This window comes from Neoarius graeffei, chromosome 4 (assembly GCF_027579695.1).
Source record: "Neoarius graeffei isolate fNeoGra1 chromosome 4, fNeoGra1.pri, whole genome shotgun sequence".
Classification (NCBI taxonomy): Eukaryota; Metazoa; Chordata; class Actinopteri; order Siluriformes; family Ariidae; genus Neoarius; species Neoarius graeffei.
In genome coordinates, this window is record NC_083572.1 from 71,031,368 (window position 1) to 71,058,146 (window position 26,779).

The window sequence follows — 26,779 nt, forward strand, 5'->3', positions numbered from 1 at the left end:
CAGTGTTTTCCTTTCTCCAAACATAACGCTTCTCATTTAAACCAGAAAGTTCTATTTGTCTCATCTATCCACAAAATGTTTTTCCAATAGCCTTCTAGCTTGTCCATGTGATCTTTAGCAAACTGCGGACGAGCAGCAATGTTCTTTTTGGAGAGCAGTGGCTGTCTCCTTGCAACCCTGCCAATGCATGCCATTGTTGTTCAGTGTTCTCCTGATGGTGGACTCATGAACATTAACATTAGCCAATGTGAGGGAGGCCTTCAGTTGCTTAGAAGTTACCCTTGGGTCCTTTGTGACCTCGCCAACTATTACACGCCTTGCTCTTGGAGTGATCTTTGTTGGTTGACCAATCCTGGGGAGGGTAACAATGGTCTTGAATTTCCTCCATTTGTACACAATCTGTCTGACTGTGGATTGGTGGAGTCCAAACTCTTTAGAAATGGTTTTGTAACCTTATCCAGCCTGATGAGCATCAACAATGCTTTTTCTGAGGTCCTCAGAAATCTCCTTTGTTTGTGCCATGATACACTTCCACAAACATGTGAAGATCAGACTTTGATAGAGCCCTGTTTTTTAAATAAAACAGGGTGCCCACTCACACCTGATTGTCATCCCATTGATTGAAAACACCTGACTCTAATTTCACCTTCAAATTAACTGATAATCCTAGAGGTTCACATACTTTTGCCACTCGCATATGTAATATTGGATCATTTTCCTCAATAAATAAATGACCAAGTATAATATTTTTGTCTCATTTGTTTAACTGGGTTCTCTTTATCTACTTTTACTGTAAGACTTGTGTGAAAATCTGATGATGTTTTGGGTCATATTTATGCAGAAATATCGAAAATTCTAAAGGGTTCACAAGCTTTCAAGCACCACTGTATCCATTGAAGGTCAGGAGGGGCAGGTGAGCTGGAGCCAATCCCAGCTGACTTCAGGTGAGAGGCAGGGTACACTCTGGACAGATCTCCAGTCTATTGTGGGGCTAACACAGAGAAACAGACAGCCATACACATTCACATCTATGGGCAATTTAGAGGAGCCAGCTGACCTAATCTGCTTTTTTTTTTTTTGGACTGTGGGAGGAAACCAGAGCTCCCAGAGGGATCCCATATAGGTACAGGGAGAACATGCAAGTTCCATGCAGAAAAGCCCCAGTTGATTGACAGATTCAGACCCAGAACCTGCTTGCTGTGAGGCAACAGTGCTAACCACAAAACCACCCTGCAATGTAATCATTCCTTTGGCAAACATTCAAAAAGTTTTTTTTTTAAGTACATAAACAGTCCCCCCAGGATTTCGTGGGCCATTTTTGTGATTGTTGCAGGCTAAAATGTCTGATGTTGCGGGGGGGTTTCCAAAAAATTGCGATGAAAATTGCGGTGTTTTTTTTAGGTCTTTGTTGCAATTACATTGCGGGAGGAAGTGAAAGTTGCGAGAAATTGTTGCGATTTTTTTTGTGATTAAAATTGAGTGATATGTTAAATATTAAGTTATTACTGAAAAACTATTGATTAAAAAAACAGACACTGAGAAATGGTCCTGTAAACAACTTTACCAATATAAAAGATTACCAGGACTACAAAAATGCAGAAAAATAGGCTTTACTTATCCAAATGCACCTGTTGGTTCAAAAGTTAAAGTGCAGAGAACCTCACACCACAACATGAAGTTACCTTAAAATATAAATGCCTCAGCTTTCATGTAAGAAAAAAAAACTATTACTACTAGTACTGTGTGCAGGCAGTCTCTCCTGAAGACTAAATTAAACAATAATTATAAACTAATAAAATAAATGGCTCAGGCTTCATAGAAGAAAAAAAAAAACAAATTTGAACAGAATCTCACAGTATGATGCTGAAGCTGCCTAAACAATGGAAAATAAAATACCATTTTGGCAAAAATGTTGGCATCCATTAATTTCTTGTATTAGGTAAAAAAAAAATGTAAAGTGCACACAGTCCTTCACTGTAAACATAACACACTTTCAGTAACAGAATTTAAGCCTACATAAACACTGACTCACACATGCAGTGTTGCCAGATACTTCTGACGTTTTCCAGCCCAAAATATGTTCAAAACCCGCCAAAATGCACTTAAAACCGCCCAATTAATCTGGGAACACTGCGCACATGCTGCTTCTCTTTAACATATACACGGAAGTAAGGCGGAAGGTCACCTCAAGACGACGCCAACGATTGGCCAAATTTGCGGGAAAGTTGCGGTGATTGGATATAATTGCAACACTGCCCTGAATTCGCGGGGATTGGTTGAATTTGCGTTGAAGTTGCAAATCGCAACATCGCGAAATCCTGGAGGGTCTGAAAAAACAAACTGTTGTACACAAACTGTGGAACTGCATTTTTGTGTGCAAAAAAAAAAATGTACATTGTATAACGTAGCATTATGTGAATATAGTACAATAAGAAGTGTCAACATACAGTAATGCCCTGCAATGAACTGGCAGATTCTGCCTTGATGAATTAGAACTGCAATCAAGATACAGATAAAGAACTACCTTATGAAGTACTCAGTAAGGTTACTTGTTAATATATGGACTTTATGTGCTATTTTATTTAAGAAAAATTTTGGTAATTAGTCATTAATTTAAGAACATTCTTAAAATGAAGTTAAAAAAACTACTTAGCATTTGTGATTTTTCATGAAACAGACTATAAATTTGTTTTTTCTTTGCAAAACAGGATTTACAAGCTTTTACCTTTACAGATCACAAGTGATGATTACAAAATGTACACTACATATCCATCCGTCCATCCATTATCTGTAGCCGCTGGTCGCAAGCAAGCTGGAGCCTATCCCAGCTAACTATGGGCGAGAGGCAGGGTACTCTACATATCTACAAATATGTAAATACATTTCCAAATCTAAAGTTCATATAACAAAACCTATGCTCTGTTACAGTTTAGAGGTTTTTAACTACCTACTTGGTGACAAAGCAAATAGCAATATTATTGAGATTCAAAGTGCCTTTTCGAGCCTATTTGTTTCTACTTGATTTCCCACTCCACTTTGTTCAGGGAATCGAACAAAGTTATACTGTATACTGAATCTGGTTATACTGTAACCAGATTCTAAATGAGCAAAACTTCTCTGAGAATAAATCAGCCATTCTAGACAGATTATGCAGTGATTTCTGAAGAGAATTTCAGCCATATTTGGCATTATTGGTGCTTGCTAGTCTTTATGGAGAATGTTTTCCCCCACATGAAGATTCAAATTCAGAAGTTGTTTACCTCAGAATTGTATAGTTTCTTGTTCCCATGTTTTGAGTCATAACTGAAAAACGTTGATTTTGTCCATCTAAAAATTTATCGAAAAGCACAGCTGTTCATTTTATGAACTGAGAATTGTGTGACTAATTTTATCGGGGTAACCATTCTATATAACTACAACCCCAATTCCAAAAAAGTTGGGACACTGTAAAAAATAAATAAAAACAGAATGCAATGATTTGCAAATCTCAAACTCATTTTTTTTCTTTACAATAGAACATAGACAACATATCAAGTGTTTAAACTGAGACATTTTATTATTTCATGAAAAATATTCTTTTTGGAAACCATGGACACTGTGTCCTCCAGACTAAAGTGGAGAGGGAATATCTGCCTTGTTATCAGTTCAAAAGCCTGCATCTCTGATGGTATGGGGGTGGATTAGTGCCTATGGCATGGGCAGCTTGCACATCCGAAAAGGCACCATCAATGCTGAAAGGTATATACAAGTTTTAAAGCAACATATGCTCCCATCCAGACAACATCTTTTTCCAGGAAGGCCTTGCACATTTCAGAAAGACAGTGCTAACCCGCATATTGCATCTATTACAACAGCATGGCTTCATAGTAGAGTAAGGGTGCTGAACTGGCCTACCTGCAGTCCAGACCTTTCACCAATTGAAAACATTTGGCGCATCATGAAACGAAAAATACGACAAAGACAACCCAGGACTGTTGAGCAGCTAGAATCCTATATCAAGCAAGAATGGGACAACATTCCTCTCCCAAAACTCCAGCAACTGGTCTCCTCAGTTCCCAGATGTTTATGGACTGTTGTTAAAAGAAGAGGGGATACTACACAGTAGTAAACATGGCCTTATCCCAACTTTTTTTTTTTTTTGAGATGTTGCTGCCATCAAATTCAACATTTTTTTCCTTAAAATGGTATATTTTCTCAGACAACATATCAAATGTTTAAGCTATGTTCTATTGTGAAAAATATATGGGTTTATGAGATTTGCAAATAATTGCATTCTGTTTTTACATTTTACATAAAATCCCAACTTTTTTTGGGACTGGGGTGTGTGTGTGTAGTACACTGTATTGATATGCAAACTTTCAAATGTTACTTAATCAGAAATTGTAAATCATTGCCAAAATTTTGCATTATGCAAGGTAAACTTTAAAGGTCCCATACTGTGAAATATGGAGTATCAGATTATTTTTGAACATAGAGGCTGGATGTAGTAGAGAAACACTGAAACTTTGAAACTGTCTCCCACTTCAAACAATACAATGCAGATGAGACTAATGAATCTTGTTTCACAAAATAACAATCATTTTGTAACTATAGTTTATCCTCTACAAAGTGTTAAGCATAGAAATCAGTGAGAAAAGCTCAGACTGTACCATGAAATCCACCCCCTAAATTGTGTGAACTTTGACACCATGTTATTTTGAATGGCACGTTAAGACATTTTAGGCAGTATTGTTTGGCGTTGGGTATTGATTGGTGTACTGCTTTTAATATAACACTACTAATGTCTTTTTGATATTAAAGAAACACGCATCATGCATTCTTTCTAGGTAACTGGGGTCAAAATTAGGCTACTTCTGAAATCCTCAAAATAAAATAAACCTCCTTTCATCATCAGTTTTCCTTCTTAGTTTTGCTCTTTTGCTTGCCTCTGTGGAATAAAGTTTGGTGGCTGAGATTGCTGATTTGTTATACTGTGTGCTTGACCTAGTGATGCTAAAACTGCCCTTGCACAGCACACTGAGAATTGTACCAGTAGTTCCAGTGGCCTGTCCATCTCTGTGAAATAATTCAAGGATAATGACCGAAATGATTCGGTGCAACCCTCATTCAACTACTGTATATGCAGTTGAATGTGAGTGTAACTTGTAAATGTCTTTGCTGATCTTAAATATAGAATTGTGAGAAGTCTAGGTGTTCACTGCTGCAAATTGGAAATTTCACTGTCTTAGTGCACATCCTTTGGGCTCCTCAAAAAGCACATGAGAAATGAGATTCATCACAATGCAGTTTAACTGAAAAAAAATTTTTGTAGGTTAAGATAGTAATTATATGAAATTGTTTTAATAAAATACATGAGTGTATGGAATAGTTTTTTAAGCATTAAATATCAGAAATATCTTAAATGTAGGTGTTTGGAATCAATAAATTGTAATGTACATGATTGCTAAAATGAGATGTCAATGTCCGGTGTTGAGATGTCCATTTAATATAATTATGTACAATGATAGTTATGATATTCACTTTACTGTGGTGCAGTTTATTATAGTTTTGTATTCTTTTAAATCTGATATCACCAGTCTATTACACTGTCTTTCATGATGTATGGGGTAACACTTGTCATTAAAGGTACTTTTATTTTCCAAAGATTTCGACTATGACTTGTCTTAAGACTCTGTGTCTGTACATCAAGCTGGCTGAAGTTGTGAAGCACTCCAAAGATGCCTAAATTCCCCCAGAGACTGAAAGTGGTCCTCCAAAGACTGTATGCTACAGTCTACCACAGCATTAAAAAAAAAGATACTTCCAATCTCTTCATTTCATCAGCTTGAGGCTCATCAGCTGCCTCATAGGCAAAGTGCTTTTTTTGTGGACTGCAACCTCTTCTCCTTCAGCACTGCCTCAGTGTCCATTTGCTCACAGATCTCTTTTGCTGAGACCTGTGCATCTTTAAAACCAGTTGTCCTGTAACTGATTAAATTGTCTGTTTTTCTGAATGAGGCCCACTGCAACATCAAGCTGCATGTTGGCTGATTGAAGGAGTTTGCTTGTGGTGTTCATTTTGGAGAGAATGTCATACCAGATCACACTACAAATGTAAAATCTAAATGAACTGATTTCTTCAGCAAGTGAGTGGGCCTCAGCTTCCACTGTGGAGTCATTAGTCTTTTCCCTGACTTCCAACAAAGCTTCTCTTGCCTTGTCTGCTTGGTAGCGTAAAGGTTCAATACTTTTAATTCGACTTTCCCATCGTGTTTCACTCCAGGACTTGAGTGTGATGTCCACATGTTTTTGCAAAATGGCCCACTTTTGAGGAGAACCTGAGAAGAGACTATAAAGTTTTTCCACATTTCCCAAAAAACAAGTGGCATCCTTAGATGCTTTGGCAGCATCTGAAACCATGAGATTTAAGGTATTAGGGTTCCTACATGTTTTCCATTTCAAAATTCCATACTTTCCAAACTCAAATACCCAGCCTTCATGGGATATTTCAGACCATATTTGACACCACAGTACAAATTTTTTTTTTTTTCATACTTTTTATTGTTTTTTCACAAAATATACAGACAACATACAGAACAACCCCTACCCACCCACCCCGCCCATACGACAGCTATCAGGGTGCAAACAGAAAATACAAGTAATATAACTGAATAACCAATACTAATACAAAATGACATGTCATTCAATACATAATTTAAAATAAATTCAAATAATAATAAAACAATAACAGAATTACAAAAAAAAAAAAGCTACAGTACAAATAACTAGATGTATATTATTTAAATAAATAATTTTAAAATCTAACTGTTAATGTACACTGCAAAACCCGATAAGGTCACTGAGCTCAAAAATTTTATTGAAACCGATTACGTAAAAATTTTTGAGGTAAGTAACTTAAAAATTTTAAGGTAAGATTTCTTAAAAATTACAATTAAGTGTAACTATAGCGTAATTTTTAAGAAACCTTACCTTAAAAAATTTAAGTTACTTACCTCAAAAATTTTTACGTAATTGGTTTCAATAAAAATTTTGAGCTCAGTGACCTTATCGGGTTTTACAGTGTATGTTACATTATGAGTATGTAAGCTAGTATGTTGCCAAATAATTGCCAGAAGCAAATAAGTATGTATTCTTTCATAGGGTCCAAATTTCTAGTGGCTCCCCTGTGGCACAGTGCTGTAGCTCATACAAATCAGTTAAAACCAAACCCAGACAAGTTCAATGGACAGCATTTTAATCAAGCTGCAATGCTAAAATAGTGTTATTCTGTTTCTGCCATGTAAATTTAAAAAACTAAACTGATATCTTCTACTTGTAACAGTAACAGGAGATGTTGATGGACAACTCATCAAAAGAAAAGGGAAAAGTTCACTGACTTTGCTTCAATGAATATTAAATGGAGTAAAACTGTTTAAAAATCATTGGTCACAACAAGTTTAGAACACACTCCCCCTTTGTCTTGTGTCTCTCCCTCTGTCGTAAGCACACACACCAATGGAAACAGAGGAAACCAGTTGCATCCTGCTGCAAAGACTGGTTGAGTGACAGAAATCCATACACACGTTCAAATATGAAGATAAAACATGGTAGTAAGACATATCGGGCTAAGAGGTCTTGTGCGAGTGCCACACACAAATAAGTAAGGGCAACCATGTTCTCACCCACATCTGTTCTAAAACATACACCTACTGTATGTGCAGGGGAGAGCGGGGAAGCAAAGTGGAGACCAAGCCGAATCACAAGACGAGAATCGTAGTCGAGAAAACAAGCAGGGGTCAATCAATAAGCAAACAGGGCAATGGAGACTAGACTAGACAGTGAGGTGAGATAAACGAGAAACTAGGTAGAGGAAACGGGAAGGCTGACTAAGTAAACAAATGGCTCAGTACACAGGAGTAAACACAATGATATTTTGCATCTGTGAAGTGTGAGAGGGAGGCTTAAGTAGCAAGGGAAGTGATTAGCAGAATGAAAGACAGGTGCAATTGGAACTCCGCTGACAGAGGGCACTGTGGATCTTGGCAGTTGTAGTTAATGGAATCCATGTTTGTAGTTCATCTTGAGCTGTTGCTCTCAACACAGTTACCCTTCCAGAAGCTAAACATTTCCTGGGGTGGGCTCTCCCTCTTGGTGCAGGTTTGTTTGGGTACTGTGAATAATACTCTTGCATTAGGGGAGGGCCTAATATGTCCTTGGCTCCCACCCAGCTTCCCTCCTCGGGTCCATAGCCCTCCCAATCTACCAGGTGCTCTAGTTGACCTCTTCTGCATCTAGAGTTGAGTGTCTTATTTACCTGGTAGATGGGCTTTCCTTCTGGGCATTGGGGGGGAGGAGCTTGGGTGTGAATGTTCTCTGACAAGGGACCATGTATAGCAAGTTTCAGACATGAGATGTGGAACGTTGGCGAGATGCAGCTGTGAAGTGGTAGTTCCAACCTGTAGGAGACCTCATTAATGCGTCATTGCAATGGAAACTTCTAATAAACACTTCAGAACACTTAGCAGTTGTCTTTTCAGTTATTTATTATAGTAGATAATATAAAACAGATATAAAATAGGAAAGGAAAAAAGAAGAGAAGAAGAAGAGAAGACACCACTTCAGTGATGCCGAGAGCATGCACGCTCTGAGTTGTGTTTTAGTGGCTGTTATCTATTATACTCTAAAGGCATTCGCTTACTGCTCGCATCTGTACGTGATTGGCTCAAGATTTTCTTTGAAGCTTTGCTAATGAGTGCACCTGGAATGCTCTGATACGTGCAGGCAGATGCGTAGTTAGGGAGAACTCAGCCACCCTGCTTATCACCACCAAGGCCACAGAAAGGCGATTACAACATGGGAAAAACAACTTTCTCAGTACACTAGGCCACTTGAGCTCAACACACAGAAACACAGAGAATAGGAATGTCCATCCACTAAATTTCCCTCACAGTAATAGTACCTTGTATGGCCTGATATACTGTGCCTGTGATTTCTTGCATGTGTTGGGGCCCTTGAGATCTCTGGTGGAGACCCATACTCTGTCTCCTGGAGCAAATTCGGGATTCTTGCTTCTATGTTTCTCAGCATACTCTTTGTATTTGGCATTGACAGCCTCAATACGTTGGTCAACCTCCTTTCAAACCTTTTGGCTCCATGAGAACTATTCATCAACTGCTTGAACACTTGAAGGTGTGTCATCCCATGGGAACAGGGGCGGCTGGTACCCGAGCATGCACTGGAACGGTGTAAATTGTGTTGCTGAGTGTCTGAGGGAGTTCTGTGCATACTTGGCCCATGGGATGAATTATGCCCAGTCCCCCTGGTTCCGCATGCAGAAGATTCTCAGGAAGCATCCCCACTTCCTAGACAGGGCATCTGCCTTAGTATTCTTGGTGGCTGGACAGTAAGAGATTGCGAAATAGAATCTTGTAAAGAACAATGCCCATCTGGCTTGGCATGGGTTAAGTCTCTTGGCTGCCTTGAGGTATTCGAGATTTTTATGGTCAGTTAATATTACAAAAGAATGTGTAGCTCTGTCCAACCAGTGCTTCCATTCTTCTAGGGCTAACTTGATGGCTAGCAGTCCCCGGTTTCTGATGTCATAGTTCCTCTCTGCTTGAGTAAGTTTCTTAGAGAAAAATGCTATTGGATGGAGCCTGGGTTCCTCTCCAAAATGCTGTGAGAGAATGCCCCCTACCCCAGTTTCAGAGGCATCTACCTCCACAATGAATGGTCAAGTCAGGTTGGGGTGCTGAAGTATAGGGGCTGTAGTGAAGGCTGTCTTGAGCTTGGTGAAGGCCTCCTCAGCTGCTGGTGTCCACTGGAGGGGTTTAGGAGTCTTCTTTTTTTTTCGTTTCCGTTTCCGGTTGAGAGTACGTCGTGCGCGTTCTGGCTGCCGCTTTTCACTAGAGCTTTTTTTATTTTATTTTTATTTTCTTTCTTTTTCAATTTTCATTTAATTAATTAATTTATTTATTTTCTATGTGTTTGTAGTTTGATGTTTGTTTGAGCGTTTTGTCCGCTGGTTGTGGTGTAGCTCCGGACCCAGTTTTGGGCGTCGGTTCCCTCCAGGCCTTGGTTCGCTGTGGGTGATGCCTGTGCTCCCAGCTATGGACCGCAGTGAGCTCGTTGCTCATTTTACATCGTGGTTGTCCAGCACTCTGTGCTTTAATGCTTGGTGTGATGTTCTGAGCGTTGTTGCTGACGGCGTCACGGCGGCAGTGCTGGAGATGTGGGACTCATTTTCATGCGCCTTTTGGTGGGACTGTGGCTGCTACACCACGGGAATTACATCCTGACCCCTATTTGGTGGACTTTTTACTTTTAATTAATTTATTATTTTTTATTTTAATCTTTTTATTTTTTATTTATTTATTTTTTTCCTTGTCTATAATTGTAAAGCGTCCTTGGGTTTCTTGAAAGGCGCTATATAAATTTAACATTATTATTATGATTATTATTTATTATTATTATTTTTTTTCTTTAGGAGTGAGGGCAATGAGGCAGCAATGGAACTAAAGTTTCGAATGAAATGCCAAGAGAAGTTTGTGAACCCAAAAAACATTGGAGTTCCTTGACTGAGACAGGTACAGGCCAGGAAGTTACTGCAGACACCTAAGCTTGAGCCATGCTGACTCCCTCGGCACTGACAGTATAGCCCAGGAATGAGATCTGATGCAGGTGAAATTCGCACTTCTCAGCTTTGACAGATAGATGGTTCTCAAACAGGTGTTGGAGTACTCACCTGACGTGCTTCAGATGACTTTCTTCATTGGGGGAATATATCAAGATATCATCAATGTATGCGATTACATATTTCCCCAACATGTCATGAAGGACATCATTAATCACACATTGAAAGACACTTGGTGCCAAAGAGAGCCCATAAGGCATGACTTGGCACTCAAAATGGCCAGCAGTAGTACTAAACGCTGTCTTCCATTCATCCCCCTCACGAATTTGGACCAGGTTATAAGCACTTGGCTGAGTACAGTTGCTCTAGGGCCAAAGGTACCAAGGGATGAGGATATGGGTACTTAACTGAGATTTGGTTGAGACCTCTATAGTCAATGCAAGGACGAAGACACCCCCCCCCTCCACAAAGAAGAACCCTGCTGATCCTGGTGATGTGGAGGGGTGAATGTACCCCTGTTTGAGGGCCTCTTGAATGTACTCCTCCATTGTCTTTTGTTCAGTTTGAGACAGGGGATAAATTCGGCTGCAAGGTGGAGAAGTGCCTGGTAGGAGGTCAATTGCAGAGTCGTAGGGACGGTGAGGGGGCAGACCACAAGCGTTACCCTTGCTAAGTACTTCCTTTAAGTCCATATAGCATTCTGGAACATTTTCTAAGGTATCAGGCTGTGGACTCTCCACAGAGGTGGAGGAGACATTCAACTGCAGGCGTAGAAGACAGTTTTGAAAGGAAGCAGGTGACTACTGTAGTATTTCCTTATTCTGCCAGGAGATTAGGGGATCATGCAATTGTAACCATGGATAGCCCAGAATTGTCATGATTAGTAGTAGAAGTTACAAGGAGCGACAGAAGCTCAGAATGAATATAAATGTGTGTGTGTATACATATATATACAGTGAAACCTCATGTTACGACCACCTCAAAATTAGATTTTCATGGTCCCGATTGCTTGCTTATATATTTCATTGGTCACGGCCTTCAATAATGCGGCCACCTCAATATTGCGTATTACAACCATTAATTTCGGTCCCACCCGTCGAAAATCAATGTAATTAAACCTCGAAAATATGGGCACCCCCCGTCGTGTCAAAACATGGGGCACAAGAGCTTTCACGACATCCGGTTTATGTCATGCGTCATGCCGCAAAATTAAGATCGACTTGTCCGACAATGAGTAGAAAACGTAATGAGTTGTCTTTGAAAGAAAAAATTGATCTGATTAACGAAAGTGAGGGTAAAAGTCAGCGTCAGCTAGCAGAAAAGTTTGGAATTGGCAAAACGCAGGTAATCTATGCAACGAGGTGTGAAGTGAGCTTTAGTAGATCGATTTAAATAGAAAAAGTTCAAGTTGTTCAGTGCCTATGTAATAATAATAATAATAAGTGTCTTGTTTATGACATGAAACACCCTTGTTTGCTTGATTTTCCTTTTTAATTATCTGGTTTAAATCACATGCAGCAAAAAGACTCAATGCGACCCATGGCAACAACTCATGATCAGAACCAAAGTTAACCACAAAAGCTTACGAAATATTAGAAGTTTTAAAAGAAATCACGCACATGTTTGGGGTATGTTCAGGCTTGGGTGTCAACATGAAATGTGACAAACAGCATTTACATGTACATTTGTACTTGCTAGACAAACAAACCACACACATGCTATACTTTTGTTTAAATTTAGCTTGTTGATTTAATCATTTATCAATGAAATACAATAAACTAGTTCATAAATTTATTACATGTAATATAACAGTATTAAGAACATCATGCATGCACGTTGCTATGCAACAGCTCAACAACTGTCAGTATATCTTGCCAACTCAATATTAAGACCACTTCGACCTGGTCCCAATGGTGGTCTTAATATCGAGGTTTCACTGTGTGTGTGTGTGTGTGTGTGTGTGTGTGTGTATACACAACCCCGATTCCAAAAAAGTTGGGACAAAGCACAAATTGTAAATAAAAACGGAATGCAATAATTTACAAATCTCAAAAACTGATATTGTATACACAATAGAACATAGACAACATATCAAATGTCGAAAGTGAGACATTTTGAAATTTCATGCCAAATATTGGATCATTTGAAATTTCATGACAGCAACACATCTCAAAAAAGTTGGGACAGGGGCAATAAGAGGCTGGAAAAGTTAAAGGTACAAAAAAGGAACAGCTGGAGAACCAAATTGCAATTCATTAGGTCAACTGGCAATAGGTCATTAACATGACTGGGTATAAAAAGAGGATCTTGGAGTGGCAGCGGCTCTCAGAAGTAAAGATGGGAAGAGGATCGCCAATCCCCCTAATTCTGCACCGACAAATAGTGGAGCAATATCAGAAAGGAGTTCGACAGTGTAAAATTGCAAAGAGTTTCAACATATCATCATCTACAGTGCATAATATCATCAAAAGATTCAGAGAATCTGGAAGAATCTCTGTGCGTAAGGGTCAAGGCCGGAAAACCATACTGGGTGCCCGTGATCTTCGGGCCCTTAGACGGCACTGCATCACATACAGGCATGCTTCTATATTGGAAATCACAAAATGGGCTCAGGAATATTTCCAGAGAACATTATCTGTGAACACAATTCACCGTGCCATCCGCCGTTGCCAGCTAAACTCTATAGTTCAAAGAAGAAGCCGTATCTAAACATGATCCAGAAGTGCAGACGTCTTCTCTGGGCCAAGGCTCATTTAAAATGGACTGTGGCAAAGTGGAAAACTGTTCTGTGGTCAGACGAATCAAAATTTGAAGTCCTTTATGGAAATCAGGGACGCCGTGTCATTCGGACTAAAGAGGAGAAGGACGACCCAAGTTATCAGCGCTCAGTTCAGAAGCCTGCATCTCTGATGGTATGGGGTTGCATTAGTGCGTGTGGAATGGACAGCTTACACATCTGGAAAGACACCACCAATGCTGAAAGGTATTTCCAGGTTCTAGAACAACTTATGCTCCCATCCGGACAATGTCTCTTTCAGGGAAGACCTTGCATTTTCCAACATGACAATGCCAAACCACATACTGCATCAATTACAGCATTATGGCTGCGTAGAAGAAGGGTCCGGGTACTGAACTGGCCAGCCTGCAGTCCAGATCTTTCACCCATAGAAAACATTTGGTGCATCATAAAACGGAAGATACGACAAAAAAGACCTAAGACAGTTGAGCAATTAGAATACTACATTAGACAAGAATGGGTTAACATTCCTATCCCTTAACTTGAGCAACTTGTCTCCTCAGTCCCCAGACGTTTACAGACTGTTGTAAAGAGAAAAGGGGATGTCTCACAGTGGTAAACATGGCCTTGTCCCAACTTTTTTGAGATGTGTTGTCCTGAAATTTAAAATCACCTAATTTTTCTCTTTAAATGATACATTTTCTCAGTTTAAACATTTGATATGTCATCTATGTTCTATTCTGAATAAAATATGAAATTTTGAAACTTCCACATCATTGCATTCCGTTTTTATTTACAATTCATACTTTGTCCCAACTTTTTTGGAATCGGGGTTTTGTGTGTATATATATATATATATATATATATATATATATATATATACAGTATATATATATATATATATATATATATATATATATATATATATGGCTAGAATTCACAAGAAGAACTTTATTCATCACACATACACTTGTGAAAGTCCTCTCTGCATTTAATCCATCTGAAGCAGTGAACACACACATGAGCAATGAGCACACATATCCAGAGCAGTGGGCGGCCAGCCCAGGGAGCAGTTGGGAGTTAGGTGTCTCACTCAAGGAAGAAGAAGCCGCCTTTATGTGTCACATGCACACTTCAAGCACAGGTGAGATTCATCCTCTGCATTGAACCCATCTGAAGCAGTGAACATACACACCCAGAGCAGTGAGCAGCCATACAGCACCCAGGGGTTAGGTACCTTGCTCAAGGACACATCTGCCTAAGGTCACCCCATGCCTTTGAACTGTGGAGGGAAACGAGCACCCGGAGGAAACCCACGCAGACACAGGGAGAACATGCAAACTCCACACAGAAAGGCCCCTGTCAGCCGCTGGGCTCGAACCCAGAACCTTCTTGCTGTGGGACAACAGTGCTAACCACTACACCACCATGCTGCACAAACATTTTTTGGATGAATTATTTCACTTACAGAACTTCTATACAAGTGAAAAACCTTCATAAAGTGGTAGGTATTCAATTATCATACTGAAACATTTGGTTAATATTTTTCAGTTTGTAATATGCATGTATAAAAGTATGAATGCTACTATTTTAATTCATAAGAAATCTTACATGCTATCTGAAAAAAAAATTATCTTAGCATTTTCATAAAACAAGAATTTTTGTGAATAAGGGCAGTGGATTATGTTAATTTATTGATAAACAACAAATTTGTAAAACTTGCATAATATTTCAAGAAAAAACAATTAAAAATTCAAAATTTGATATCAAATCCTTTTAAAGTGATATATTTTCCATTAGATAAGTTCATACCTGTCATGTTCACTTTAGGGGATTTATAATGTTCATATTTGTACAGTCTTTTAACTTTTAATGATCTGTGATAAACAACTCTTAGATATGTCGTCCTTTCAATTATTCTGTTTACTTCTGATATTTCAAAGTTCCCTTTCCTTTTTGTTTGTAACCTTAACAGCGTTTCTCCAGACAAAAAAAAAAAAACTTGGATGTCTTCACTTTATTCACAGTTTGCTCCTGACATTTTAAAGTTCACTTTCTTTTGGGTTTTGTGGTCACGTTAACAGCATTTCTTCATACAATTTCTTTTCCCTGCAATAGACATCCTCCACAAATAGGCCACACAATGCCAAATTCCAATGTCCTCTGTTGCATTTCTGGTGATGATACAATGTCATTGTTTCTACAATGATAGCATACGTCAGGAAAAAGACCTGTGTTCCCAGCGTAGTAAGTTGTATCAACAGGGTGACTGCATCTCATACGATCCGTCACTACAGTATTGTCTGCATGTGACCCATCTTCAAAGATTTGACTTCTACATACAAACAACAGTTCTTCCTGAACTTGCTTTTCTCTCATCTTGTGTTAGTCTACGACGAGCATATATGACTCTAGGTTTTCCATACTCAGCACAGTGGACAATATGTCATGTTTGGTCAACCATTAATAACCCTTTCCCCTGCTTGTCATTAGCAGTTGGCTGTGGCTTAAGATGGAGGCTGAGGTGTTCAGAGTCATTTGTCTCTGCTCCATACACCTCCTTAAATGAAAGGTAGCTATTTCCAAAAATATCAGAGACTGGGTCGAGCAAAAAGTGCAGCTCTCTGAAAACTAATGAAGGAAAAACTGTACCTTCAGTAACATATCAATTGCCGATATCAGTGTATCTTTCAGCTGCTCAGAATCGATAGGCTCCTCTTTTAATACTTTTAATATCCTCTATTTTATCAAGAAATCCTTTACGAATACTTGCTGGACAATCAAGTTCTCCTGCGCTGATGTGTGAAATGTCTACTTGCTCAGAGTCCATCACTCATTTCCTTATTACACTTTTGATGTCTTTAACATCTACTAACCACATTTCCAGAAAAGTTGGGGATATTTTCCAAATTGCAGTAAAAACAAAAATCTGTGATTTTAATTCTTGTGAACCTTTATTTAACTGACAAAAGTACAAAGAAAAGATTTTCAATAGTTTTACTGACCAACTTAATTGTATTTTTATAAATATAAACAAAATTAGAATTTGATGCCTGCAAATCTTTAAAATCCTTGTCCCATAGCCATGAGATAAACTGTAAACAAGGCATACACTTGGTGTCAGGCGTAAACTCAACCAACGTATAGCATGCATCCATTCTGCCACATTAAGCTGCTCCAAAAGGATCTGAATGGGACAGGATTTTAAGGATTTACTTAAAATAAGTCAGGAAAATACCATGTAAGTCACTACATAATCCCTGACTAAACTTGATGTGCTTTTCAAAAGAGAAAACAATCATTTGGTCAACAAAAATATGTAAGTTAATGTCAGCTAATAGAAAAGCTTCCCTAGATGGATGTGAAAAGTTTTTCTAAAGAATAAATTTATCATAATTCTGCTTCTGACTTAGTCACTTCTACCCATATGTTCTGTGCCAGAAATACAATTTTATCATAGAAAACTAGAAATAAAAGTTTATAGTTATGCACCTTTTTGCAATTGTTGTCTCTTTCAAACAATATTTTCAGAGATTGCATAAAACAAAAAAATCTCAATGAAAAATTTGCCATTGCATGGGCAAACCACTGATTAAACATGACACACCCATTAGACTCTGACCCATAGTTCTGAGAGTGGAAAACTACTGGGCTCCAGATATGAGTCACTATTGTCAAGGCTGTTCCACAAGATACAGTTCATTACATTTATTTCAGAGGGCAAAGGGCTAACTGAAGAAAATGACTTCCTATTGTGACTACATGCAGACATCGCAACCTGCAGAAACTCATTTCAGGAAGGTGTCGTGACCCCCCCAATGGGAAAAAAGTCATGCCCCCCCAAAAAATAAATAAATAAAGATGCACATAACAGGGGGGTGATGTAACTTCAACAAATTTTAATTAACTGCTAGCATGTTCCAGAACAAGCCATATAAAACAACACATGCTATTTCCTTTCATTTTTGCTTTTACATGAATAGAACACAACTTTTTCAGTAACTATTTACATAGGTTGGACATAGCCGGAACGTAGGCCTACTTCCATGTCTTTTCCATGTTAGGATCCAATTTCCTTTCATATCTTCACATGAGGTGGCACGGTGATGTAGTGGTTAGCGCTGTCGCCTCACAGCAAGAAGGTCTGGCTTCGAGCCCCGTAGCTGGTGAGGGCCTTTCTGTGCAGAGTTTGCATGTTCTCTCCGTGTCCAAAGACATGCAGGTTAGGTTAACTGGTGACTCTAAATTGACCGTAGGTGTGAATGCGAGTGTGAATGTTTGTCTGTGTCCATGTGTCAGCCCTGTGATGACCTGGCGACTTGTCCAGGGTGTACCCCGCCTTTCGCCCGTAGTCAGCTGGGTTAGGCTCCAGCTTGCCTGCGACCCTGTAGAACAGGATAAAGTGGCTAGAGATGATATGAGATCTTCACATGAATAGAACACTGTTTTTTAGCCTAAATGTAGGCCTATTCCTTTTCATGTGACTTTTGCAGGGTTTCATTGTATTTTGATGCTTGCTTTGCAGACTTGAGCAATTTCCCTGAAACTTCAAGCTCATAGTACTCTGTGTCAATGAATTTGTTGATTTTACAGGACATCAGGTTCACAAGAGTTTGGTGAGACATCTGACACCTGAATTCAGTTTTGATGTGACGCACCAAACTGAATGCTCTCTCCACATCACAATTGGAATTAGGCAGAACCAACAACACCTTCAAAATCTGCTCTGGTTTCATATCATCTTGGCTCTCTGGATTAACCACTGACAGATTTGTCAAGATTTGGTCTCTCGTTGGGAACTTTTCCTTTACTTTTTGGAAGCACTTGACATAGGATGCTCTGGCATCTTTGAAGAGTTGCTTTGTCTTGTAAGGGGGGAGGGCTTCCTCACTTAGCAAGTGCCTCTTTGTCAAGAACCCAACAAAAAGCTCTTCATCTTCACAGTGGATTTCAGGGTTACTCACATCTATCTCCTGCACTTTCTGTTCTCTCAACACCTTTGGCACAATAAATCTGCTTACTATGTCATGCAGGAGCTCTTCAACACCATCATTTAATTTGAAAAGAATGGGTGCCTTGTTTTGAAAAATCAAATTAAATTTGTCAAAACACTGTGTGACATTGTGGAGAAAGCAAGTGTAAATTTTCATAATTGGGTCTGTCAGTCTCTTCTGAATATCACAGGACTTCTGATTCTCACTATGTGATTCAAAATAAGAAGTAAAGGCAGGCTATTGGTTAAGTAGATGGTCCACACATTTTCCCAAAGAAAGCCATCGTGTAGGGCAGTGCTTTTGTACTCTCTGCTGGGCTACATTACAGAAGTCCTGAAACTGTAAGTTCCTCTCTTCTTTTTGAACTTTTCTCAAAGTAGTAGTAGATGTCAATTAGCAATTCTTCAGGTGACATTGAGAGCTCTTTAGCAGCAGTTTTGGCACATATGTTAACCAAGTGACTAGGACAGCCAACACTGTATATATGTGGGGCCTGTGCTTTCACTCTTGATAAGACAGAGTTGTTTTTGCCAATCATAACATTGCAGTTGTCACTGCTGAATCCTATGCAATTAGACCATTCAAGGCCTTTTTCATGCATGGATGATGCAATGCAGTTGAATATATTTTCAGCTTTGGCATCATTGCACACTGGCATATCCACAAATCCAACTCTCACCTTTTCCTGTGCTTCACTGTAGTACCTGACTAAAATAGCACATTCTTTCTCACACATGATGTCATTGCTTTCATTACCCAAAGTACTGTATGGCCTGTTTTCCTGTCCGGATTAATTTGTACACATCCTCTGCACATTCAGGTTCCAGTGCCAGGTTCATCATAGCTGCTGTCTTATGCCCCTTTTCCACCAAAGCAGTTCCAGGGCTGGTTCGGGGCCAGTGCTTAGTTTGGAACCGGGTTTTCTGTTTCCACTGACAAAGAACTGGCTCTAGGGCCAGAAAAAATGGTTCCAGGCTAGCACCAACTCTCTGCTGGGCCAGAGGAAAGAACCGCTTACGTCAGAGGGGGGGCGGAGTTGTTAAGCTCAACAACAATAACAAGACCGCGAAAGATCGCCATTTTTAAGTGACGAGAAGCAGCAGCTGTACAAACGCGAAGTCATCCATTATTATTATTGTTGCTGCTGCTGCTGCTTCCGTGTTGTTTTTGCTTCGATATTGGCGCCAAGGTTTATGCAAACGTAGCGACATAACTGACATATACAGCGACGTAACTGACATATACAATGACGTAACTGACGTATACAGCAATGTAATGACGTGGCTTCCCTTAGCACCGCGAGCTATGGAAAAGCAAACTGGTTCTCAGCTGGCTCGCGAGTTGAACGAGTTGTGAACCAGCACCAGCACTGGCCCTGAACCAGCCCTGGAACTGATTTGGTGGAAAAGGGGTAATAGTGGAGGAGCAGGCATAATTTCTTGCTATTTCTGAGTTTGGAAACATTTTCCTAAATAACTTGCCAGTGTGCCTACACACATGGAATGGCACATTGTGTTCAACAACAAAAGATGTGAAATACACCTCAGCTGTAGTAACCTTCTCGATGAGACTCTGCTTTTCTGATGAAAAGAACTGAGATATATTGGAGCAGCCTTCCCTGCGCTTAGCCTCCCTAATATGTTGTGCTCCCTAAAAGATATGAAAGCATATAATATTATATAATATAATATATTATATTAATGTAAACTGCTTATTCATACATTGTTACTTTACGGAAATTTTCAATAAGTTTGGTCTTTTCATGACAGCCTGTTGTAGACCTAAATATAATGCACATGAAATGACACTACTCACTTCAACATGTCCTTTACAATCATTTAAGCCACCATGGGCAATGATGAAATCACTGTTGCAAACAGTACATCGCGCGAAACTGTCATTATTTTTTTACCCTTATTAGACAAGGATATTCTTTTGTGTAATCTGAGGTGAAGTGGGTTTTGTACTTTCATTTTTTGGGGCGCTCTCTCTCTCTCTCTCTCTCTCTGCCATGACGATCCTGTAGGCTGCACTGACTGAACTGAAAACTTCGGTCCTCAAGAAAAGAGATAAAAGCCCGCCCACACTGAAAGCTGATTGGCTTATTTTGCTGAGTAAACCAATCAGGATGCTCTTTGTCAAGCATGCACTACATGAACAGGCATACACGCAGTCTCTCTCGCACTCCCTCGCGCACTCCGTCATATGCGCACGTTCTAAGATGCACGATACAGACATTATGTTTCACGTGCACGTTCTTGCTCTAGATTCCGGGAGATATTATCCAATTTGTGGGCATCAGGGAGCCACTATCAATATGCAGGAGACTCCCAGAACTTCCGGGAGACTTGGGATGTCTGGTACAGTGTTTTCCATCACTACAATAGTATCATTTTGTCACATTAATTCTTGCAATAAAAAGTTCACCGACAAACTGAACTGTAACCATGGTAGATGGCTGAACTAAATTAATGTGCAAAAAGTAAAGCATGGCCAAAATTTCTAGTTATAAAAAAATATTGAAACCATTAAAATGTACACTGCATGAATGCATAAACTCAATTTTGTAATGCTTTCCATAAATGTTACACCCTTCAATGTAATATGCATCCTAACTTATGACACCAGCACACAAAATTAAAATTAAGAAATCTTTTTGTAACCTCACTGGTCACTTCTCCTGCAACTCAACAGCAGATACAGTACTTTTCACATATAAGTTAATTTCTACTTTATCATGGGGAGAAAAAAAGTGTGCTGTTTGTATTAAATGCATTTTTATAGGTTGGCAGTCAACTAATGTTAGTGGAACACACATTCTTAAACTGACAAATCCGCAGTGAAATAACATGATAATCATTACCGGGATCCTTTCCACATCCTGTTTAATGCAAACAGCTTAAATTGTCAACTCTTAATAAAGTCTACAGTTATTTTATTAGTTACCATTTGACAATTATTATGAGTGATATACAGTATGTGTAAATGTGCATGTGCAGGGGCCCTGCAATGGACTGGAGTCCCATCCAGGATGCATGCCCAGTGTTCCCTGGATAGGCTCCAGATCCAGTGCACCCCTAACCAGAATAAAGGCAAGTTGAAGCAGGAAGTCAGAGGAGAATGGCCAGACTTGTTTGAGCTGACAGGAAGGGTAAGGTAACTCAAATAAGCACTCTTTACAACCATGATGATCAGAGAAGCACCTCAGAAAGCACAACTCTTCCTACCTTGAGGTGCATTTCTGCCTGTAGGACCCCCCCACACACACACACACATACTCCCCACACCATTCTGTATAAACCCTAGAGACCATTATGTATGAAAATCCCATGAGATCAACAGTTTTTGAAATATTTCAAATGAGCACATCTGGTACCAACAGCCATGCCACAAGCAAAGACACTATATACTCTATATATATACAGTATATACTATATAGTATGTTAATAATATACAATACCGGTATTCCAGAAATTGTTGCAGGTAGCCCATGGTAATTCAGCACTAAAGGAAGAAAAAAGATAGAAGAATGCCCAGGCCAAAATTAGGATGTAGTAGATGCTGGAGTACAACACAGCCACCAGAGTTCCATAGCCCAATCCTACAAAAAGAAAAAAACCATCATCTGACATTTTTATTTTCCACCACCCCACATATGTCACTGGAAATTTGGTTCTTCACTGCATGGGGCAAATACATGGGTCAAGACAACAATCCACAAAAATATACCTATTGAATCCTTACAGTCAAGGTTGTGTACACTGAGCATTGGTTCTGTAGAGTAGATGAATAAAAATCTTACCTTGGGAAGTTTAAATTACATAATTTCATCAACTTTTTGATCAGCAAATACTCTATTCATTATGTCAAGCCATAGATACAAGTTCATAAATCATTTGAATATTCCAAATTTTCATTTCCATGCAAAATTTGCCCTCCTCTACCTCAATCAAAGGAAAGGACTGCAACTGACCTAATATAATTTCAATGGTGGATAATCCTCAGTACAGCAGTGACACTAATATGATAGTGTGTATGCTGCTGGTACAATACTATCAGGCATAGCAGTGTTACAGGATTTTTAACCACTATTTCCTCTGTCCACTTTATTAGATACATTAGATATTTATTCGTATGTACAAATCATCCTCTGGCCCTCTGGTTACTATTGGCTGGATATTTTTGGTTGGACTGTTTCCCAGCAGTGACACAGCTGTTTAAAAACCCCAGCATGATGCTGTGCTCCATGCACTTGTTCCAACAGTTTAATGACACTGCTGTGCTAAGAATAGGATCACCCAAATAATATCTGCACAATGGTGGTTATATCTACTGATGAACATATCAGAGAAGGGACAAATTGTTATAGTCAGAAACTGTGAACTTACACGTGGCACCCCAACAAAGAGTTTTCAAGTTCTTCTATAGTGTTGCTGCAGGCTATCATTCCAAGAAAATTAATCACATGTTGACTGAAGACAAAGCCCAGCAAGTACATTCAGCTGTGGCTCCTGCATGATTTGAACGAAAACCTGCAGCTACCTTGGAGTTCTTTATAGATGAGATTCCCTGAACTATATGTTAAATGTACTTGATAAATTGGCCAACGGGTTTCACTCATTGTAAATTTTTGAGAATTGATTTGAAGGATTTTAGGATGATTTAGGATTTTAAGTAATAAAGAAGCCAATAAGTGTAGGTCATGAGAATGTACAAATTGACATACATTAGAATATACATTTAGATTAATTTTCCTTTCACTACAATGACAATATACTGCTTACAAGACTGTCTTTGACCCTGCAGATCCCTTACAACAAACTTTATTGTAAACATTTGATCTGCATCAACGTATTTCCTTCATATTTGTTGAAGTAAATGCCTACTAATCCCATATTTAAGGAAAAAGCTGAAAAATATTAAGTACATTTAAGAGCAGATTTTTAAGGATCTTTTTATTAAAAAAAAAAAGGCAGGGGCTCACGTTCAAACAGGGGGCAGATTTTCCTCCAGCAGGTGATGCCACCCTGACTGGTATACTGACCCAATGATATCTCCATGAGGAACAGTGGAATGCCACAGACAAATAGGAAGAACAAATATGGAATTAAAAATACTCCTGCAGAACAAAGTCACAAATTTTATTCATATAGCATATTTCACAGAAAAAGGCATTTCAAAGTAAGATGATCCGGAGGGAAAAAAATACTTATATACACACACACACTTTATATTATATATATACAGGGGCAACACGGTGGTGTAGTGGTTAGTGCTGTCGCCTCACAGCAAGAAGGTCTGGGTTCGAGCCCTGTGGCCGATGAGGGCCTTTCTGTGCGGAGTTTGCATGTTCTCCCCGTGTCTGCATGGGTTTCCTCTGGGTGCTCCGGTTTCCCCCACAGTCCAAAGACATGCAGGTTAGGTTAACTGGTGACTCTAAATTGACCGTAGGTGTGACTGTGAGTGTGAATGGTTGTCTGTGTCTATGTGTCAGCCCTGTGATGACCTGGCGACTTGTCCAGGGTGTACCCTGCCTTTCGCCCGTAGTCAGCTAGGATAGGCTCCAGCTTGCCTGTGACCCTGTAGAACAGGATAAAGTGGCTAGAGATAATGAGATGAGATACATACACACACACACAGGCAGAAACTGCCAAGTTTAAGATATGTGAAAAGAGAAATGTTTCATGTTTGTACTTAAAGATGACCAAACTAGCTCCAGAGTGGCACAATAGAAAAGCATTTGCTCTATCGCTGGAGATGAAATGTTCAAATCCTGACATTACCACAGACATCTGTGGCTGGAAGTCAAGGGTGGAAAACTAGCCATGCACTCTACTCTGTCCATCATGTGTGATCTCATGTATGCATAAGATAACAGACAGGGCTTTCCTCCAAATGTGTTACTCTGCCCATGGATGGAGCATCAGTTCAAAAAGATGAGCAATAAACTCATCCCCAGCAATGGGGGCCATAACACGTGACCCCATAGCAATAGTACCTATGCCATCATGACAGGAGGCATGCTTGTAGTGCTTCATTCAGCAGTTACTAATTGGTTTGGGAAGGTTTTGCTGTGTTTTCCGGATGTGCAAATTGTTTTTAATGAAACAAAGACATCAGATTTTTTAATTTACCAAAAGTAATTCATCATTGGGGTACAAAAATAGAGAAATTTTTAAAAGTGGAAGGGAAAATGGGGGGAAAAACATTCAGTGGGACTCAGTGTTGAACGAAGAGGTCAAAAACCCTCTGATATGCTCACTTCATTTCCATGAAGGTAAGAATAATTACAAAAAAATTAATTTCATAACAGCAACGTGCTCATTCTTACACAGTGAAGTGAACATGAGCAACACAGTGGCTCAGTATAGCCTTACCTTCACCCAAGACTTAAAATGTGCATTTACATTCAGGGATCCTTCAGAGCACGTTGCACGTGCTTGGGACCCAGTCGTTATGGGAAACACCTGATGATGATTTGAGCACAATCAGCACATGCATATAAGGACACGGTTTTCACAGAGACTTTGTGAAGTATTCTGTCAGGTATGTGGCCGTAGACGGCTCTAAGTGCAGGAAGAGTGTTTATTAGCAAGCATGATATTTACAAAAATGAAACCGAAAGCAGAGTCATAAACATGGCTACAAACAAACATGACAGTGAGAATGATATTACTTCGCAAATACTCTGTGGTCCTTATATGTGCATGCTGATTGCACTCAAATTAGCATCAGGTGTTTCCCATAATGACTGGCTCCCAAGCATGCACGCAAGGCACTCCGAAGGATCCCTGAATGTAAACACACTTTTTAAGTCTTGGTGAAGGTGAGGCTGTGCCGAGCTGCTGTGCTGCTCATGTTCACTTCACTGGATAAGAATGAGCACTTTGCAGTTGTGAAATTTATTTATTTATTTTTTATTCTTACCTTCCTGGAAATGAAGTGAGCATACCATAAGGTTTTTGACCTCTCCTTTCGACACAGAGTCCTGGCAAATGTCCCCCCCCCCCCCCCCCCATTTTCCCTTCTACATTTAGAAATCTCTCTATTTTTTTACCCCAATGATAAATTACTTTTGATAAATTAAAAAATCTGATGTCTTTGAAAATGTGCTAATGATACACAATTCTTCATTGGTATACTAAAACTGATCATGTCTCTTTCCAAAAGAACTCATTTAGACATTTTACAGCCAAGGAGAGGCGGGGGTGGGTTGATAATACTTATGCAATCAACAATGCAACTTTTTTTTTTAATTTATGACTAAAGAACACCCGCTTTATTATTAATATTATTATTATTTGAAATTGGACTATGTGTAATGTGGCACCAAAAATGAGTTTCACACATTTGATTTAAGATTATTTTATGAGCTATGTTTTCAAATGCAGCAATGAGATCCAGACACCAGCACTGATGTCTTGCCATGATGGTTCAAATAGATACCATTTAGAAACTTTTATAAGGGCAATTTCTCTTCTGTCATGGGACTGAAAGCCAGGACTGAAATTTTAGATATTTGTGGATCAAATATTTTAAGGTGATACTTTTTCAGTGCTATAAACAGCAGTTCTATTTTCATACATTAATTCATTATTTATACAGCTTATCTAACAAGGATCAGGGGGAGCTGCAGTCAAACCCAGCTGATTTCGGGTGACAGGTGGACAATTTGGGCAAGTCTCCAGGGCTATTGTAGGGCTAACACAGAGATAAACAACCATTCACACTTGCTTTCACTCATATGGGTAATTTAGAGTAGCCAGTTGACCTACTCCAAAATATCTCTGGACTGTAGGAGGAAACCAGTGCACCTGAAGGAAACCCACACAGGCATGGGGAAAACATGAAAACTAAGCACAGGAAGGCCCCAGCTGACCAGCAAGTTTGAACTCCATATACACTTTATATCATAAAGGAACTACTTCCTGATTTCTTGATCTAAATATTGCACAAAGAATTGTTAATTTTGTACACCTACCTCCTCCATTCTTGTAGTATAAGTATGGGAACCTCCACACATTTCCTAAACCGACAATTTGCCCAGCGACAGCCAGGAGAAATTCAACTTTATTTGACCACTGGCCTCTCTCTGGAATGTTGCCCTTTGTATGAGCTCTTTCTGATTCTGGACAAGCCAATTTTAACTGCATCTCTGGATCATAATTCATCTCCATATCACTGAAAGAAGGTAAAAAATGTTAGATGACATCTCCATTGTTATGGCTACACAAGCAAATATATTTCTCAGGTTGCAATAATTTCGTGACTTTAGGTCGAGTGAAGCCTTAAAGCCAATGTTGAAACTCCTTAAAAGTTAATATTAACTTGAGGGATATTTAAAGGTCATAGGCAATGGTTTTCAATTTATGCACATTTGAAACTTTATATGTTAAACCCTCTGTAATTTTCTTCTGGTCCCAAGAAGTATTGTTA

At 39.2% G+C, this 26,779-nt stretch overlaps 1 protein-coding gene across 1 annotated transcript; it reads right to left on the reverse strand.

The window, feature by feature from the left end:
* Positions 1–980: 980 nt before the first annotated feature.
* LOC132884606 (sodium- and chloride-dependent betaine transporter-like) lies at positions 981–26,520 on the reverse strand. Its single transcript, XM_060918451.1, has 4 exons — positions 26,325–26,520; positions 23,328–23,462; positions 21,804–21,944; positions 981–991 (listed from the first exon to the last, which is right to left on the reverse strand). The coding sequence occupies exons 1-4, from the start codon at positions 26,518–26,520 to the stop codon at positions 981–983; spliced, it is 483 nt and encodes a 160-aa protein (XP_060774434.1).
* Positions 26,521–26,779: the final 259 nt, after the last annotated feature.